Genomic DNA, 18262 nt, shown 5'->3' on the forward strand with positions numbered 1-18262 from the left:
ATTGGATTTCTCGCTATTGATTATTCTCAACTTAGACATCCATACCGGGACAACATAGACAATAGATAATGGACTCCTCTTTAATGCATAAGCATGTAACAACAATTAATTTCTCATATGAGATTGAGGATATTTTTCCAAAACTGAAACTTCCACCATGGATCATGGCTTTAGTTAGCGGCCCAATGTTCTTCTCTAACATTATGCATGCTCTAACCATTTTAGCGGTAAATCTCCCTTACTTCGGACAAGACGAACATGCATAACAACTCACATGATATTTAACAAAGAGTAGTTGATGGCGTCCCCAGGAACATGGTTATCGCACAGCAAGCAACTTAATAAGAGATAAAGTGCATAAGTACATATTCAATATCACAATAGTTTTTAGGCTATTTGTCCCATGAGCTATATATTGCAAAGGTGAAGAATGGAAATTTTAAAGGTAGCACTCAAGCAATTTACTTTGGAATGACGGAGAAATACCATGTAGTAGGTAGGTATGGTGGACACAAATGGCATAGTGGTTGGCTCAAGGATTTTGGATGCATGAGAAGTATTCCCTCTCGATACAAGGTTTAGGCTAGCAAGGCTATTTGAAACAAACACAAGGATGAACCGGTGCAGCAAAACTCACATAAAATACATATTGTAAACATTATAAGACTCTACACCTTCTTCCTTGTTGTTCAAACTCAATACTAGAAATTATCTAGACCTTAGAGAGACCAATTATGCAAACCAAATTTTAGCAAGCTCTATGTATTTCTTCATTTATAGGTGCAAAGTATATGATGCAAGAGCTTAAACATGAGCACAACAATTGCCAAGTATCAAATTATCCAAGAAATTTTAGCAAATACTACATGTATCATTTTCCAATTCCAACCATATAACAATTCAACGAAGAAGATTCAACTTTCGCCATGAATATTATGAGTAAAGCCTAAGGACATATTTGTCCATATGAAACAGCGGAGCGTGTCTCTCTCCTACACAAAGAATGCTAGGATCCATTTTATTCAAACAAAAACAAAAACAAAAACAAACTGACGCTCCAAGCAAAGTACATAAGATGTGATGGAATAAAAATATAGTTTCACTAGAGGAACCTGATAATGTTGTCGATGAAGAAGGGGATGGCTTGGGCATCCCCAAGCTTAGACGCTTGAGTCTTCTTGAAATATGCAGGGGTGAACCACCGGGGCATCCCCAAGCTTAGAGCTTTCACTCTCCTTGATCATATTGTATCATCTCCCTCTCTTGATCCTTGAAAACTTCCTCCACACCAAACTCAAAACAACTCATTAGAGGGTTAGTGCACAATCAAAATTTACATGTTCAGAGGTGACATAATCATTCTTAACACTTCTGGACATTGCACAAAGCTACTGAAAGTTAATGGAATCGAAAAATCCATCAAGCATAGCAAAACAGGCAATGCGAAATAAAAGGCAGAATCTGTCAAAACAGAACAGTTCGTAAAGAAGAATTTCTAAGAGGCACCATACTTGCTCAAATGAAAATTCTCAAATTGAATTAAAGTTGCGTACATATATGAGGATCACTCACGTAAATTGACATAATTTTCTGAGTTACCTGCAGAGAATTAGTCCCAGATTCGTGACAGCAAAGAAATCTATTTCTGCGCAGTAATCCAAATCTAGTATGAACCTTACTATCAACGACTTTACTTGGCACAAAAATGCACAAAACTAAGATAAGGAGAGGTTGCTACAGTAGTAACAACTTCCAAGACTCAAATATAAAATAAAAGGTACTGTAGTAAAACCATGGGTTGTCTCCCATAAGCGCTTTTCTTTAACGCCTTTCAGCTAGGCGCAGAAAGTGTGTATCAAGTGTTATCAAGAGACGAAGTGTCAACATCATAATTTGTTCTAATGATAGAATCAAAAGGTAACTTCATTATCTTTCTAGGGAAGTGTTCCATACCTTTCTTGAGAGGAAATTGATATTTAATATTACCTTCCTTCATATCAATGATAGCACCAACAGTTCGAAGAAAAGGTCTTCCCAATATAATGGGACAAGATGCATTGCATTCAATATCCAAGACAACAAAATCAACGGGGACAAGGTTATTGTTAACGGTAATGCGAACATTATCAACTCTCCCCAAAGGTTTCTTTGTAGAATTATCAGTAAGATTAACATCCAAATAACAATTTTTCAGTGGTGGCAAGTCAAGCATATTATAGATCTTTCTAGGCATAACGGAAATACTTGCACCAAGATCACATAAAGCATTACAATCAAAGTCATTGACCTTCATCTTAATTATGGGCTCCCAACCATCCTCTAGCTTCCTAGGAATAGAAGTTTCAAGTTTTAGTTTCTCTTCTCTAGCTTTTATGAGAGCATTTGTAATATGTTTTGTGAAAGCCAAATTTATAGCACTAGCATTAGGACTCTTAGCAAGTTTTTGTAAGAACTTTATAACTTCAGAGATATGGCAATCATCAAAATCCAAACCATTATAATCTAAAGCAATGGGATCATTATCCCCAATGTTGGAAAAAATTTCAGCAGTTTTATCACAAGCGATTTCAGCTTTTAGCGATTTCGAGCAGTTTTTCGCGCTTTGCATTAGAAGTGGAAACATTGCCAACACCAATTCTTTTACCATTATTAGTAGGAGGTGCAGCAACATGTGTATCATTAGCATTGCTAGTGGTGGTAATTGTCCAAACTTTAGCTATATTATCTTCTTTTTCATTTTCTTCTCTTTCCCACCTAGCACGCAATTCGGCCATCAATCTTATATTCTCATTAATTCTAACTTGGATGGAATTTGCTGTAGTAACAATTTTATTATTATGATTTTCATGAGGCATAACTTTTGATTTCAAAAGATCAACATCAGCAGCAAGACTATCGACTTTAGAAGCAAGTATATCAATTTTCCCAAGCTTTTCTTCAACAGATTTGTTAAAAGCAGTTTGTGTACTAATAAATTCTTTAAGCATAGCTTCAAGTCCAGGGGGTGTGTTCCTATTATTGTTGTAAGAATTCCCATAAGAATTACCATAACCGTTACCATTATTATAAGGATATGGCCTACAGTTGCTACTAGAATTGTTCCGATAAGCATTGTTGTTGAAAATATTATTTTTAATGTAGTTCACATCAACATGTTCTTCTTGAGCAACCAATGAAGCTAACGGAACATTATTAGGATCAATATTTGTCCTATCATTCACAAGCATAAACATAATAGCATCAATCTTATCACTCAAGGAAGAGGTTTCTTCGATAGAATTTACCTTCTAACCTTGTGGAGCTCTTTCCGTGTGCCATTCAGAGTAATTAATCATCATATTATCAAGAATCTTTGTTGCTTCACCAAGAGTGATGGCATAAAGGTACCTCCAGCAGCTGAATCCAATAGGTTCCGCGAAGAAAAATTCAGTCCTGCATAAAAGGTTTGGATGATCATCCAAGTAGTCAGTCCATGGGTTGGGCAATTTTTAACCAAAGATTTCATTCTTTCCCATGCTTGTGCAACATGCTCAGTATCCAATTGTTTAAAATTCATTATGCTACTTCTCAAAGATATAATTTTAGCAGGGGGATAATATCTACCAATAAAAGCATCCTTGCATTTAGTCCATGAATCAATACTATTCTTAGGTAGAGATAGCAACCAATCTTTAGCTCTTCCTCTTAATGAGAAAGGAAACAATTTTAATTTTATAATGTCACCATCTACATCCTTATACTTTTGCATTTCACATAATTCAACAAAGTTATTGAGATGGGCAGCAGCATCATCAGAACTAACACCAGAAAATTGCTCTCGCATAACAAGATTTAGTAAAGCAGGTTTAATTTCAAAGAATTCTGCTGTAGTAGCAGGTGGAGCAATAGGTGTGCATAAGAAATCATTATTATTTGTGGTTGTGAAGTCACACAACTTAGTATTTTCAGGAGTACCCATTTTAGCAATAGTAAATAAAATAAACTAGATAAAGTAAATGCACGTAACTAATTTTTTTGTGTTTTTAATATAGCAAACAAGATAGTAAATAAAGTAAAACTAGCAACTAATTTTTTTGTATTTTGATTTAGTGCAGCAAACAAAGTAGTAAATAAAATAAAGCAAGACAAAAACAAAGTAAAGAGATTGGATTGTGGAGACTCCCCTTGCAGCGTGTCTTGATCTCCCCGGCAACGGCGCCAGAAAACAGTCTTGATACGCGTACAGCACACGACCGTTGGGAACCCCAAGAGGAAGGTGTGATGCGTACAGCGGCAAGTTTTCCCCCAGTAAGAATCCAAGGTTTATCGAACCAGTAGGAGCCAAGAAGCACGTTGAAGGTTGATGGCGGCGAGATGTAGTGCGGCGCAACACCAGGGATTCCGGCGCCAACGTGGAACCTGCACAACACAACCAAAGTACTTTGCCCCAACGAAACAGTGAGGTTGTCAATCTCACCGGCTTGCTGTAACAAAGGATTAGATGTATAGTGTGGATGATGATTGTTTGCAGAAAACAGTAGAACAAGTATTGCAGTAGATTGTATCGATGTTAAGAATAGGACCGGGGTCCACAGTTCACTAGTGGTGTCTCTCCCATAAGATAAATAGCATGTTGGGTGAACAAATTACAGTTGGGCAATTGACAAATAGAGAGGGCATGACAATGCACATACATGATATGATGAGTATTGTAAGATTTAATTGGGCATTACGACAAAGTACATAGACCGCTATCCAGCATGCATCTATGCCTAAAAAGTCCACCTTCAGGTTATCATCCGAACTCCTTCCAGTATTAAGTTGCAAACAACAGACAATTGCATTAAGTATGGTGCGTAATGTAATCAATAACTACATCCTTGGACATAGCATCAATGTTTTATCCCTAGTGGCAACAGCACATCCACAACCTTAGAACTTTCTGTCACTGTCCCAGATTTAATGGAGGCATGAACCCACTATCGAGCATAAATACTCCCTCTTGGAGTTAAGAGTAAAAACTTGGCCAGAGCCTCTACTAATAACGGAGAGCATGCAAGATCATAAACAACACATAGGTAATAGATTGATAATCAACATAACATAGTATTCTCTATCCATCGGATCCCAACAAACACAACATATAGCATTACAGATAGATGATCTTGATCATGTTAGGCAGCTCACAAGACCCGACAATGAAGCATAATGAGGAGAAGACAACCATCTAGCTACTGCTATGGACCCATAGTCCAGGGGTGAACTACTCACTCATCACTCCGGAGGCGACCATGGCGGTGTAGAGTCCTCCGGGAGACGATTCCCCTCTCCGGCAGGGTGCCGGAGGCGATCTCCTGAATCCCCCGAGATGGGATTGGCGGCGGCGGTGTCTCTGGAAGGTTTTCCGTATCGTGGCTCTCGGTACTGGGGGTTTCGCGACGAAGGCTTTAAGTAGGCGGAGGAGATAGGTCAGGGGCCACACGAGGGCCCCACACAACAGGCCGGCGCGGCCAAGGGCCAGGCCGCGCCGCCCTAGTGTGTCGCCAGCTCGTGGCCCCACTTCGTATCATCTTCGGTCTTCTGGAAGCTTCGTGTGAAAATAGGCCCCTGGGCGTTGATTTCGTCCAATTCCGAGAATATTTCCTTACTAGGATTTCTGAAACCAAAAACAGCAGAAAATAGCAACTGGCTCTTCGGCATCTCGTTAATAGGTTAGTGCCGGAAAATGCATAAATATGACATAAAGTATGCATAAAACATGTGGCATGGAACATAAGAAATTATCGATACGTCGGAGACGTATCACTCCACTCAAACCGGAATGCCACACTTGATCATCGTTACTTCGTGAAGACTCACAAATGCTCTCCCATACACTATGATGGGAAAACTCCATTGATGTACATCTTCACATGTCCATTATCATCAAATGGATGGCAAGCTTCAAGCATATGATCCTCTCGAGATGCTATACTTGAACTTGCCCAACACAACCTTGATGACGATCACCACTTGCCGTCATCCTCTCATGGGCTATATGAGATATCACTCTTGATGCATGCCCTTGCATGCCCATGGAAAGATATCACGTGACTTCACGTGGCACATTCTTCATGCTTCATATGTTGACCAAACTTGAATCTATTCTTCACTCTTTGTATTGGTCAACCTTGTATCTTTTCATGCTCTATCATACTATCTTGATCGATGATCTTGATGCCAATACACAAGGTGTATCTTTATCTTCATGGCATCCATACTTGAATACAAACATGGAATACAAGTAGTACCTATGGAATATTCCTTCATATAAACTCAATGATAACATTAGTCCATAGGGGTTGTCATTAATTACCAAAACCACACATAGGGGCAATGTACCCTTACAGGTTTCAATCATGTCAACAATGTCTCTGTCATTCTCAATACACTGCAAACCATCAATGAGATCATTCCCCTTCTGCCAGTAGATTTTCATCAAACCATCCCTCTCTATTCCAAGCCGACTGAAAAAATCTTCAATCCATAGCATGGAAAAGGTTTCAGGGCTACAATTGTCAAACCAATCTGTTGTGCCATGTTGGTATGACAGTTCACCCCTTAATCCATAGAAAAAACCATTATGGTCAATCTGAAGTGAAAACAAATCTTCATTTCCATCTGCAACACAAAAACAAGTACAAATCTCCCATATTTAGTTTTACAGAGAAGCAAGACAGAGAAACATGACAAATATTCAGTATATTCAGTTATACAATTTTCAGTTTTACAGGACAACCTCCAAATTCACGAATTTCGAATGGATAATCATTCTACCTGTCAAAGACTACGGAAAACATGTAACCTTGTTGATCTAACAACAAAAATCTCATAGCTTTGCCCTAAAATCCGGCTGACTCGACGAACATCCGAGCGGGAAAAAGTTGCAACAAACTCCGGTCGATCTGAATCTAACCATGCCTACACCATGCATAACACCTTCGGTAACCAATCTCCGCCGCCTTTTTGACCTAACCATGTCCGATCATCGCCGGCGAAGACGCACAGTTCACGACGGCGAGCGGAAATCCATACGAGAACGGAGACGAGAACGACGTACCCTAGCTCGGAGGCGGGTCAAACCACCCGCGGTAGGTCGGCGCTCCGGCGGGTCCGCCATGGATTCGATGATGCAGCCGTCGAGAGCTTCGAGCACGATGTCGCCGCTGCCGTCGTTGAGCAAGGCAACACAACGAGAGTGGCGACACAGGATGAAGCCGATTAAAGAGCGGGTCCGGAAGGATAATTTCGAAAAATTGCCACGCATGTGTCTGCACAAGCCTACTTTTTCGCTAAAAGGGAAATGAAAGGGGTTATCTGCAAATACTCCGATCCAACAAAGCAGCCAGCTAGCGCCACATGTCATGCTCTGGTAGGCTTGGACTAGAAATGCACATATGGTGTAACTATTGGGACTGTGCTACCCAGTTTGCAACAATTGGGATAAAAATGCACATCGGATACAACTATTGGGACTTGGATGCAAATTGCTCTTCCATATTCAACGACCCAGCGTAGACACAACGACTGATCGTCGCAAACTACAACGCACCGACCCCAACTTTTCCCGTTCCATGGGCTTAATTCTCGATGCTGGTCGGACAGACGCTGCTTCCGTTTCTACACTGATCGAGCTATGCATGCAACTAAGCATGGTCTGTAGCTGAAAACTAAAGACATTTTGTATGACCTCCAGCATGATTGGAAGAGACGTCGCTCTCTCCGGCCGATCTCGCCGAGGGATCCTCATACATAGTGCGGTTTGGTTGGAGGAACGTTAGATCGTCATGCTTAGCGACGACCGACGGAGTAACCAAAGGCCAAGCAGCATTGCAGGACAGGTACACTCCAACTTGGACGACTCCCGATGTTCCAAGGCAATATCGATCGCAGGACAGGTACACTCCAACTTGGACGACGCCCGATGTTCCAAGGCAATATCGATGCAGGAATCAACAAGGCCAGGGACTAGGATTATACTCCCTTCCTTTCATCGCCGTCGAAACTGTTGACAGAAACTAAAACCAAACACGAACCCTCTTGTTATGGGTTATAAAAAATCGCCAAGTTGCAGGTTTAACAAAGTGCTTTTTCTTGACCTTGGTTTAACTCGAACGATATGGGTTTCAAGAGAGGGAGTGAGGGATTTGGACAGCTCGTGTCGGTTTTCTTCTCTGTTCTTTCGCCGCGTACGGTGCTGAGTGGGTGCTGACTGTACGATATGCGACGAGCGAGGTACACTCGTTCAACAGTCAGCGCCATGCCTTCCTCTTTTTTTTTTTTTTTTTTTTTTTTTTTTTTTTTTTGGCAAAGAAATTTTTATTTATTTATTAGCAACCGTGACAGAGTACAGACTGTAGCTTCCCGAAAGGGATGCTAAGATTACAAAGAGCCATCTTGCACCTACAGGTAGACAAGGATAGAGAAGATTTGCAAATGAAGGAGCAGAAGGATCTAGAGTAATCTGTGAGTGCTCTTTTGGCTATGGAATGAGCAATTTTGTTGTTCGATCTTGGCACCTTGATGACATGCTCCAAGTGTTGTCTCCTACATCTGAAAAATTCAGCAAGTATTGGTCTAGCAGACCAATGTCCCGGTTTGGAAATCAGATCAGCCGCCTCCGCTGCATCAACAAGTACCTGACAATCTGAAAGAAATGTCACGTTGTTCCATCCAAGGGACCGAACCACCGCCGCCGCAAGTACCAAGGCCTGCGCTTCAGCTTGCAAAACAGAATCTACATGTGTCGACGAAGCCTGTATATATAGTGGAATTGTGAGCTGGATTCATCAAATAAACTCCCAGGCCAGCAACTCTTGTCGACGGTGAGGAGCTTAACGTCGCATCAGAAAATGCAACCGGGCCTGCAGGCAATACAAAAGAAGTGTTCCTAGGAGCAGGAACAACATTAGCAGCGATTGACAAGTCGGGCTTCAAACTTTGAGAGAGTTTAACGTCGTCCACACCAGCCGATAGAAGGGCTGAAGCAGCAAAAATGACTTTGTTGACAGACCAAGTTTTTTTGTTGAAAAGTAAATCATTTCGAGCTTTCCAAATATTCCAGAGGATTGACATGATTTGATGCACAGAAGCTTCAGGATGAGATGCAGAGATCATTTGTTGAATAATATCCGAAGGGTAACTAGTTTGGGCAAAAGAATCTGCTCTAAACCCCAAGGAAGCAAACCAAACTGCGCGAGCAAAGGAGCAGTGGAAGAAAAGATGGGAGTCGGACTCAGGGGCACCACACCTTGCACATTCTTTCTTAATGTGAGTGGAAAAACGAGAAGCTCTCATACCTGTTGCTAATGCCCCTCTGATTAAACGCCAAGTAAAAGTCTTCACTCTTGGCGGCAACTTGGAGTTCTTCCATGTTTGCATTAACAATTGTTTCTCCGAATCTGAAACTATGCGTCTAACACCTCGAGAGGGGGTCTCCTGGAGGAAAACCTTGTATGCACTTTTGGTGGTGCATTGACCAGATGGAGTATATTTCCAACACAACTCGTCCTGAAAATCAGCATTAGCAAGAGGAACTTGTAGAATTTTATTCTTCATATCGTCATCAAAGTGTGCAGAAATTTTTTCTTCATCCCAGCACTTAGAATTGCTCTGCCAGAGATCCTTGATAACTGCTGGGCAAGGTGAACCTGGTTGGGTAATCAAATGATCATAAATTTGCTTCCAGTCCTCACACCATGGCGAGGACCAAACACTGGAGTTACCTGCAGCAATCTGAAGATGACAAGATTTTTCTATAAGAGGCAACACATGTAAAGCCGAGGACCAAAAGGCAGATTTAGGAATAGCATGATTAGCGCGCCAAATAGAAGTGTCAGGAAAATATTTAGCCTTGAAAACTTTTGCCGTAAGAGAATCAGGCTCTTTCAACAGTCTCCAAACGGACATGGAAACCAAAGCTTTATTCATAACAGAAAGATCTCTTATGCCTAACCCTCCCTCGTGAATAGGCTTGCAGATGTCATGCCAGGCTCTAAGACAAAGAGGTTTTGAATTTTGATTATGCTGAATACCAGTCCACCAGAATTTTCGAACCACCGAAGTAAGTTTAGAAATGATTTTCTTGCTTAGCAAAATGTTGGACATGTAATAAACAGGAATGGAAGAAAAAACAGATTTTATGAGAGTGAGACGGCCAGCATGAGAAAGTCTATTAGCTTTATAACCTGTAAGTTTGGCCTTGAACCTGTCAATTAAAAACTCATAAGCAATAGACCTGCTCTTCCCTGGGAGAATAAGAGGATGGCCTAGGTGAAAAGTAGAGGAGCCCATGTCCGGGGCAGGAAACAAATTTTTAATGTAAAGCTTAGTGTTCTGGTCAGTATGATGACTAAAAAGGATAGCTGATTTTGACCAGTTTGGAGTTTGCCCGGAAAGGTTACAGAAATGACTGATTACCTGAGAGATAGTCTGAGCATCTTGATTTGAAGCCGATCCACACACTATGAGATCATCTGCAAATAACAAGGAGTGGAGAGGCGGACAACCAGGGCCTAGAGAAATACCCTCTAAATTATTCGAGTCCAGAGCACTATGCATGGAGAGCGACAATTCATTAACAGCAAGGACAAACAAGGACGGTGATAGAGGACAACCTTGACGGATACCTCGAGTGTTCCGAAAACGACCAAACGGCTGACCATTAATTTGAACAGAAAAAGTAGCAGTTGAAATGCACTTATGAATCAGATAAATGAAATGATCATTCAACCCTTTACGAGCAAGAGCCCTAGCTATGACGCTCCATTCAATTCTATCAAAAGCTTTAGCAAGGTCAATTTTGAGCATAAATGCTTTTTGTTTCCAAGAAGAAAGCTGAAAAGAATGTGTTATTTCTTGAGCAATAGCAACATTGTTTGAAATCCTACGACCTTGTACAAAAGCTTGTTGAGTTTCATCAACATAATTTGGGAGGAAAGTCTTGATTCTATTTGCCAAGGATTTTGCAATAATTTTGTAGATAACATTACACAAACTAATAGGTCTAAAATCTTGAGGAACTAAAGGATTAGCCTTTTTAGGTATCAAAGCAATGAGAGTTTCATTCAGTTTAGGATGGAGATTACCGTCTCTATAGAAATCTTGTACAATCTTTGTAACATCATCCCCAATCCATCTCCAGGCCGCCAAGTAAAAAGCTACATTTAACCCATCTGGTCCAGGTGATGCACATTTTTTCATTTCTTTTAAGACCTGCACAAGTTCATCCTTGTCTGGAATGGAGTAAACAAAGGGATCAATTTGTTCCTGTAAGACATTAATCATAGGTTCGGCAGTCCAATCAGGATTAGCAGATGTGAAAATATTCGAGAAGTAATCAATAAAACAGCCAGCTATATCCTCCGGACTATGAACCAGATTGTTATCACAATTTTTAATAGTGTAGATCCGATTCTTCCTTCTTCTTTTCGTAACAGCATTATGGAAATAAGAAGAATTACGATCACCATCATGAGCCCAATGCTTTTTAGCACGCTGTTTGTAAAACTCTGTAAGCTTGGTCATGGTTTGCTCGTATTGGTTAGTTAAATTTGCCTCCTTGGCATGATCCTGTATTTGTACAGGTTGCATTTGTATGGCTTCAATTTCAGCCTGGATTGCATCAAGATGGTGTTGTAAAGGCTTCTTCTTCTTGGACCATTTCTTTAAAGCACCTGCAAGATTAGCCGTCCTAACATGGAAAGGCTTTCTAGCCGAATCCACCCAAGCTTGATTTGCTGTTCCCTGGAAATCTTTTTCAAGCAACCACCAGTTTTCAAATTTAAAATTTGTTTTCCATCTAATGACCGAAGGCTGCGTAATGGTGAGAATCGGAGCATGATCACTCAAAATAATAGGAAGATTATAAACTGTAGTGTTAGGAAAAGCATCGCACCATTCTGCATTACCCAAACAACGATCAAGGCGTTCGTAAGTAGGAACAGAAGTAAAGCGGTTATTACACCAAGTGTATGCAGGACCATTATAACCCATGTCTATGAATCCACAACGTTTAACAAGATACATGAAGTTTTGCATACGGTGATAATTGATATTCCAAGGCGTGCTCTTCTCGTAAGGAAACATGATGTTGTTAAGATCACCCATGCAATAAACAGGTTTTCCAGGACAAGACATCACAAAATCTTCGATTTGACTCCAAATTTCCTTAGTTCTACGATGATGTGGGTCTCCGTAAACACACACTAAAGAGAAAGTAAAGCTAGTGGCTGTATTTACAACAAAAGCTAACACGACATTCTGATTAGCTGAAACTATAGTAACCTGCATCTCATCAGACCACATAATCCAAAGACCACCGGCATGGTCTTCAGCAGGGACAACAAAACTATCTTGTATAGGAAAGCGGTTGGCTAGATCAACGGGAGTATATTTGGAAGCTAGTGTTTCAGAAACAAAAATTACCTTAGCGTGTGTCGAGTAGATCAGCTTAGCCAAATACTCCATCTTATTGCTGTCCAGGTTCTTGCCCACTCCACGACAGTTCCAAGATAAAAAATTCATGGCTCCCATGGCGCCTTGAAGTCCAACGCCGCTGCCATAAACACCGCTGTAGTCACTAACTGGAGGAGTATCACCCCCCCGCCGAAAGAAGTTCGGGTCAGTTGCTGCGCGCTCCCATGGGTTAGATCTTCCCTTGGAATAGCCCATGTGATTCGCTTGACAAGGGAAACCTAAGATTTCAGAAGGACCAGAACAACCAAACCTCTGATTGTGGCACTCCATAACACGACAGCCTTGATACAGCCAAGAGGAAAAAGATGAGCCAGTCACTGGAAAAGGTGGAGGAGCAAGCTGTGTGAGGGGATCTGGATGCTGGTTGGCAAAGAAAAGGAAAACGCCAGAGAGAGCAGATGGGATGAATCTGCAAGGTCTAGCGATGGATTGAGGCTGAAGGATAGAGGATAGAAGCCTGATCTGTGTATTGAGGAAGTTTAGAGGAAAGAAATCGGACAGATCTAGAAGAAATCGGAGGGGGATTAGAACGGCATCACGCCAGTCGCCGGCAGCGCCATGCCTTCCTCATGCAGCGCCGATAGTGCTCAACTTTAGTGTTCCTACCAGGTTGTTGGTACTTGAAATTTGGATCAATTACTCCCTCCGGTTTAAATTAATTAATATTTAGATATAGATGTACCTAAACATGTTTTAGCTCTATATACACATGTATTTAGACAGACTTTAGTTAATTAATTTAGATTGGAGGAAGTACCTGATTATGCTATTTTTTCAAATGTTGAGTGGATAGTTTCAAGAGGAGAGTAACTACATTTTGTACCCCTTTAAAATGTCCCAAATTAACAGATAGTACCTCAATTAAAAGAAGTAATCATTCTTACAGTACTTGTTAAGCATTGTTTTTCTCCATGTACTTATCATTGTTTTTCTTTTCAGTTTTTAAACATTTTGATAAATTGCGCCGAACCTGAATGTGGATCTCCAGATAGGTCTTTCTCATGGGTAGGCCAGGTTAGCTCAAAGAGACTAGGCAACAACCGATAGGGGAGCTCCTATACACCGACCTTTGCGGGAAATAGGAGAACCACAACCATTAACTTGGAGCAACACCACGCGTGTTCCGACTACTCACAATGGGAGTATTATAGCTATTATAATGCACTACATGCATGTAAATAGCTGATGTGTCACATCAATTAATGATAAAAGAGATGATAGTGGTATCATAGGTAGATACCATATCATAGCACGTAGAACTAGAAAAATTAATGCCAAATAAATCTTGTACACACCTTTGTTTTGAGATTTTACAAATCATTAAATACATGTAACATAGTATTCCTATGATACTACTACATGATATTATGCATGGTGAAGATATTATCGTACACTAGTACCATATGCATGATCCTATTACATGATACTCGCCATTATGACTAGTCTCACCAAACAAAAATAAAAAAAAGCAATTTATATTTACATCTCAACGCCAGGACGGATTGTGCTCCGCTCACGCAGGTGCCCCTTTTATGCGGCCTATTAGTGTGAGAGGCGTTTGGTTTCATTAGGTTTTTTGTCTTTTTTTTTATTTTGATGTTTTTTGGGGGTTTTACTAGTTTCTTTTGTTTTTGTTGTTTCATGTTTCCTATTTCTTGTTTGTTTTTTAATTTTTTTTTCTTTGCTTATTTTTAGTGAGATTTCAATTTTTGTTAAAAATGTTGAGATTCTAAAAAGACATTATATTTTTAAAATATTCTTGGAAAAAAATACTCTGCCCATAAAAAGATGTCTTAGATTTGTCAAAACTTGTATTAATGTACACACTATTTAGTGTATAGATATATCTAAATGTAGAAATATCTAAGTTATCTTTTTATGGATGGAGGGAGTAAAAGATTGCAATTTTTTGTTTTGAAAACTATTCACGTGGTTTTAAATGTTTTTTTAATGTTCATAAAATGGGCACCTGTTATTGGGCTGAAGGAAGCACTGCATGTCTGCATTGCTTGACCTATAAGTGGACTGGCCGAATTAGATCGGCCAGCATATGCAGGCCCAGCTTAGTGCGGTTGCCGTCGTGAGAGAACGACAGTCCACTCTGTTCCAGAATCCGTCCACGTTCATCCAACCCAAAGCGTCTTCACTCCTTCCACTCTGAAGCACCATCGTCACGTCTCTCAGCTCAGAGCTCAGTCACACAGGCTCACAGAGAGTCTCGCAGAACTGTCACACCCGCGCACCACCGCATCAGCTGGGAAACCAAGCTCTGCATGCAGATAGCGCAGATGGCGGGGAGCAGCTTCTTCCAGGAAGCGTGCCTCCCGGAGCAGCGGGCCGTCGAGGGCGTCGCCTTCCCCGCGGTGCTCGTCCCGAGCGGCGGACCACCGGCACAAGAAAGCCTCGACGAGTTCCTGGCGGCGGTGCGGTCGGAGCGGGCGTCCCGGGTGGAGCCGCTGCTGCGGGATGCAGGGGCCGTGCTGCTGCGTGGGTTTGCCGCGCGGACGGCGGCGGACTTCGACCGCGCCGTGGACGCGTTCGGGTACGAGGAGCTGCCGTACGTCGGCGGCGCGGCGCCCCGCAGCAACGTTGTGGGGCGGGTCTTCACCGCCAACGAGTCGCCGCCCGACCAGAAGATCCCCTTCCACCACGAGATGGCGCAGGTCAGCATACCTCCTGCGCTGACCCATTCCATGTAGAAATGAGACGCGCTCAGTGATCACTAGAAACATTGGCTTAATCAGGAAGTGAGTAACTCAGAACTCAGGGAAAACTGATCAACACATTGGTAGTACTACTTAACTACATACAGTATATGATGATTTTTCAGAACAGTTTAAGTATTCCACCTAGACATAGAAGTCCCCACACTCTGCATTTCACTGGTACTAAACTGGTTACTGAAGTCAGGATCTACATTCTAGATACTAGTATCTTCAGTGATGTAAAACTAATCAACCCCATCTGGAATTTCCATTTCCAGAACATCAATTGGCTTGATCAAGAGGCCTGGAGTCAGTAGCTCTAATCTCAGGGCAACAGAAAATCACACTCAACACATGGATATTTCATTTAATTGCATACGATGATTTTTCAGAACAATCTAAGTACCTAGACATCGAAGTTCCCCCATTTCAAGATTGAAACAGCACGCAGCACGCATTCTTCTTTTCAGGATAGCACTTCAGATTAGTTCGCATGGCAACGCTTAGTTTTGGAATTTTCATTTTTCATTATCAGAATTTCAGATCTCACTGGATTTATTCTTTCTTTAGGTTCCAACATTCCCAGCGAAATTGTTTTTCTTCTGTGAAGTGGAACCGAAGAGTGGTGGAGAGACGCCGATAGTGCTGAGCCATTATGTTTATAAGAGGATGAACGAAAAATTTCCGGAATTTGTGGAGAAATTGGAAAAGCATGGCCTTATATACACGCGGGTCTTAGGAGAGGGTGATGACCCATCTTCTCCAATCGGCCGTGGATGGCACTCTACATTTCTCACTAAAGATAAAGCCGTTGCCGAGGAAAGGTGTGCTCTCTTATTCCTTTACAAACTGATACATTAATAGATCTAGTATTAGTTCTGAACAATTGCATACAAATATCTACTGTAACATTACTAGATAATGTGCATCACTTCACCAAGTAAAAAATGGTACGGCAGAACTTCTGGCGGTCCGAAACGTATATAGCAAGCCCAAAGTTTCTGAAATCCAATCACTACTAAATTGGTTACTTCTGAATAGCTAGTACTACCTCTGTCCATAAATAGATGTCTTAGATTTATCAAATTTTTGATGTACATAGATACTATTTAGTGTATAGATACATCCAAATTTAAACAAATATAAGACATCTATTTATGGGCGGAGGGAGTACAATTGATTGGAACTTACCAGTCCTGTACCACTGGCTCTGGCGGAACTTATTCAATCAGTCGTGTGGTCAGTTGATCAATTCTCTAAAGCTGCTCCCACTTGATATTTGAAAAATAGATGCGCTTCTTCTACCATAATATGCATGCACATAAATGTTGTAGTATATGGTATAATCATAATTTAGAAATAGCACCATTTGGGTTCTAAATTTTTGGGATGGATGTTGATCTTTGATTAGGGGCTCATAACAAGGTGTATCTAGAGCTGAATATTGAACTATCAGCTAAATGTTGATTAGAGCTATATTACAGGGCCTATTATAGAGCAGTAGGAGGTTTAAATAATTTCAAGTACATGAATGGCCTTCAGTTATTCTGCCCATGCTGGATTATTCCAATGGCCTGCCATCATGATATTGAGCACTGCATTTTTATGCTTCATCTTGTCGTCTGTGCAGTGCATCGACCAAAAAATGCTTAAAACTTTTTATTAATAACATTTGAAATACCTTTCATCGAGAACTGTAGCTCACTTACTATGTTGTCACTGAACTTGGGTCTGGCTTTCGTTTACAGGGCTGCGAAGCTTGGAATGAACCTGGAATGGACTGACGACGGAGTTAAAACAGTAATGGGTCCGATACCTGCAGTTAAGTGGGACGAGGTCCGAATGAGGAAAATATGGTTCAACAGCATGGTTGCTGCCTACACCGGGTGGAAGGATGCTCGGAACGATCCTGTTAAGGCTGTCACGTTTGGTGACGGCTCACCCTTGCCTGCCGATGTCATAGAAGAATGTGGGAAGATCTTAGAGGAGGAATGTGTCGCCATTCCGTGGCAGCAAGGTGACATTCTTCTCATTGACAACTGGGCAGTCTTGCACTCTCGGCGGTCTTTCGAGCCTCCACGGCGCGTACTTGCTTCTCTTTGTAAATAGCATTTAAATGCATTATGAGGTGTGAGGCCTTGCTGAAGAATTTCTGGTCTGCAGTATGTATGTATTGGCGTCTGTTTTACAGCCACGAACCGGATGAGCCCTAGAAATGCCAAAAAGCACAACTTCGGTAGCAAGTACACAAATGTTCTGGCTGTAGTTTTCGTATTCGCTTATCAATTTCTATGTCAGTGTATATTTGATAACTGCTATGTTTCCATGGCGATCTAGATGGAATCATTTCCTTCTACAGATTTTGTTCGCCAATCACCACTGTGAACTGTTGTATATTGCTCTTTAAGGGAAGGCAAAAATCTGAAACAAACCTTGAATTCGTAGCCCAAGTCTGAACCGAAACCTCACCTTTAAATCCCTGATTTTCGAACCCTTACCTCCCAAATCCCGGTGTTCCTGGTCCTTTTATCATTAATCTCGTTTGCAGGCTGGGTTTAGATGACGTGGTTGGGATTAAGAGGACAGTTAGGGATATGACGCCATGGTGCGCTGGTCTCGATGCAAATTTCACGCCTCCTAGTCCGCGCAAAGATTCAGTTCCTTCCTGTTCCCCTTCCTTCTACCTTGGACGCAACAACCATGGCGATCTGCGGGTGATCACGACATAGGGAAGACGATCAAGGCGGATCGTGTCTTTGCCAACGCCAAACCTCTATCATCGAAGCCTCTAGGAGATTCTGCAAGTACTCGTTGTCTCTGAGTCACGGCGGCGGAGGTGACTCGCAACTCGCCGGAAGCGGAGACGAGAGGACGTAGGTAAATATTCAGAACCCTCCTGTCATGTATTGTTTTCATCCTCTCCCATATTGCTAGATTTTAGGGTGTGCAGATTGGTAAAAGGTGGGGTTTGTTTGGGGTAACACTTAGAAGATTGATGTTAATATTGTTCGTTTTGGTAGTTAGAAATCCATTTTGGAATGAGATTGTAATTTTATCTTCGG

At 41.4% G+C, this 18262-nt stretch overlaps 1 protein-coding gene across 1 annotated transcript; it reads left to right on the forward strand.

The window, feature by feature from the left end:
• Nucleotides 1-14580: 14580 nt before the first annotated feature.
• On the forward strand, nucleotides 14581-17558 carry LOC127341528 (clavaminate synthase-like protein At3g21360). Its single transcript, XM_051367395.1, has 3 exons — nucleotides 14581-15158; nucleotides 15771-16024; nucleotides 16949-17558. Exons 1-3 carry the CDS (start codon nucleotides 14769-14771, stop codon nucleotides 17307-17309), a joined length of 1005 nt encoding a protein of 334 aa, XP_051223355.1. The 5' UTR covers nucleotides 14581-14768; the 3' UTR covers nucleotides 17310-17558.
• Nucleotides 17559-18262: the final 704 nt, after the last annotated feature.

The sequence above is a fragment of the Lolium perenne genome, chromosome 3 (assembly GCF_019359855.2).
Source record: "Lolium perenne isolate Kyuss_39 chromosome 3, Kyuss_2.0, whole genome shotgun sequence".
NCBI classification, from domain to species: Eukaryota; Viridiplantae; Streptophyta; class Magnoliopsida; order Poales; family Poaceae; genus Lolium; species Lolium perenne.

What these genes read in the sequence shown, in the direction of transcription:
- LOC127341528 (XM_051367395.1), top strand. Translation starts at nt 14,769, where the DNA reads ATGCAGATAGCGCAGATGGCGGGGAGCAGCTTCTTCCAGGAAGCGTGC. An exon ending in TCCACCACGAGATGGCGCAG is followed by an intron (nt 15,159 to 15,770) that starts GTCAGCATACCT and finishes TTCTTTCTTTAG; the next exon opens with GTTCCAACATTCCCAGCGAA. An exon ending in AAAGCCGTTGCCGAGGAAAG is followed by an intron (nt 16,025 to 16,948) that starts GTGTGCTCTCTT and finishes TTTCGTTTACAG; the next exon opens with GGCTGCGAAGCTTGGAATGA.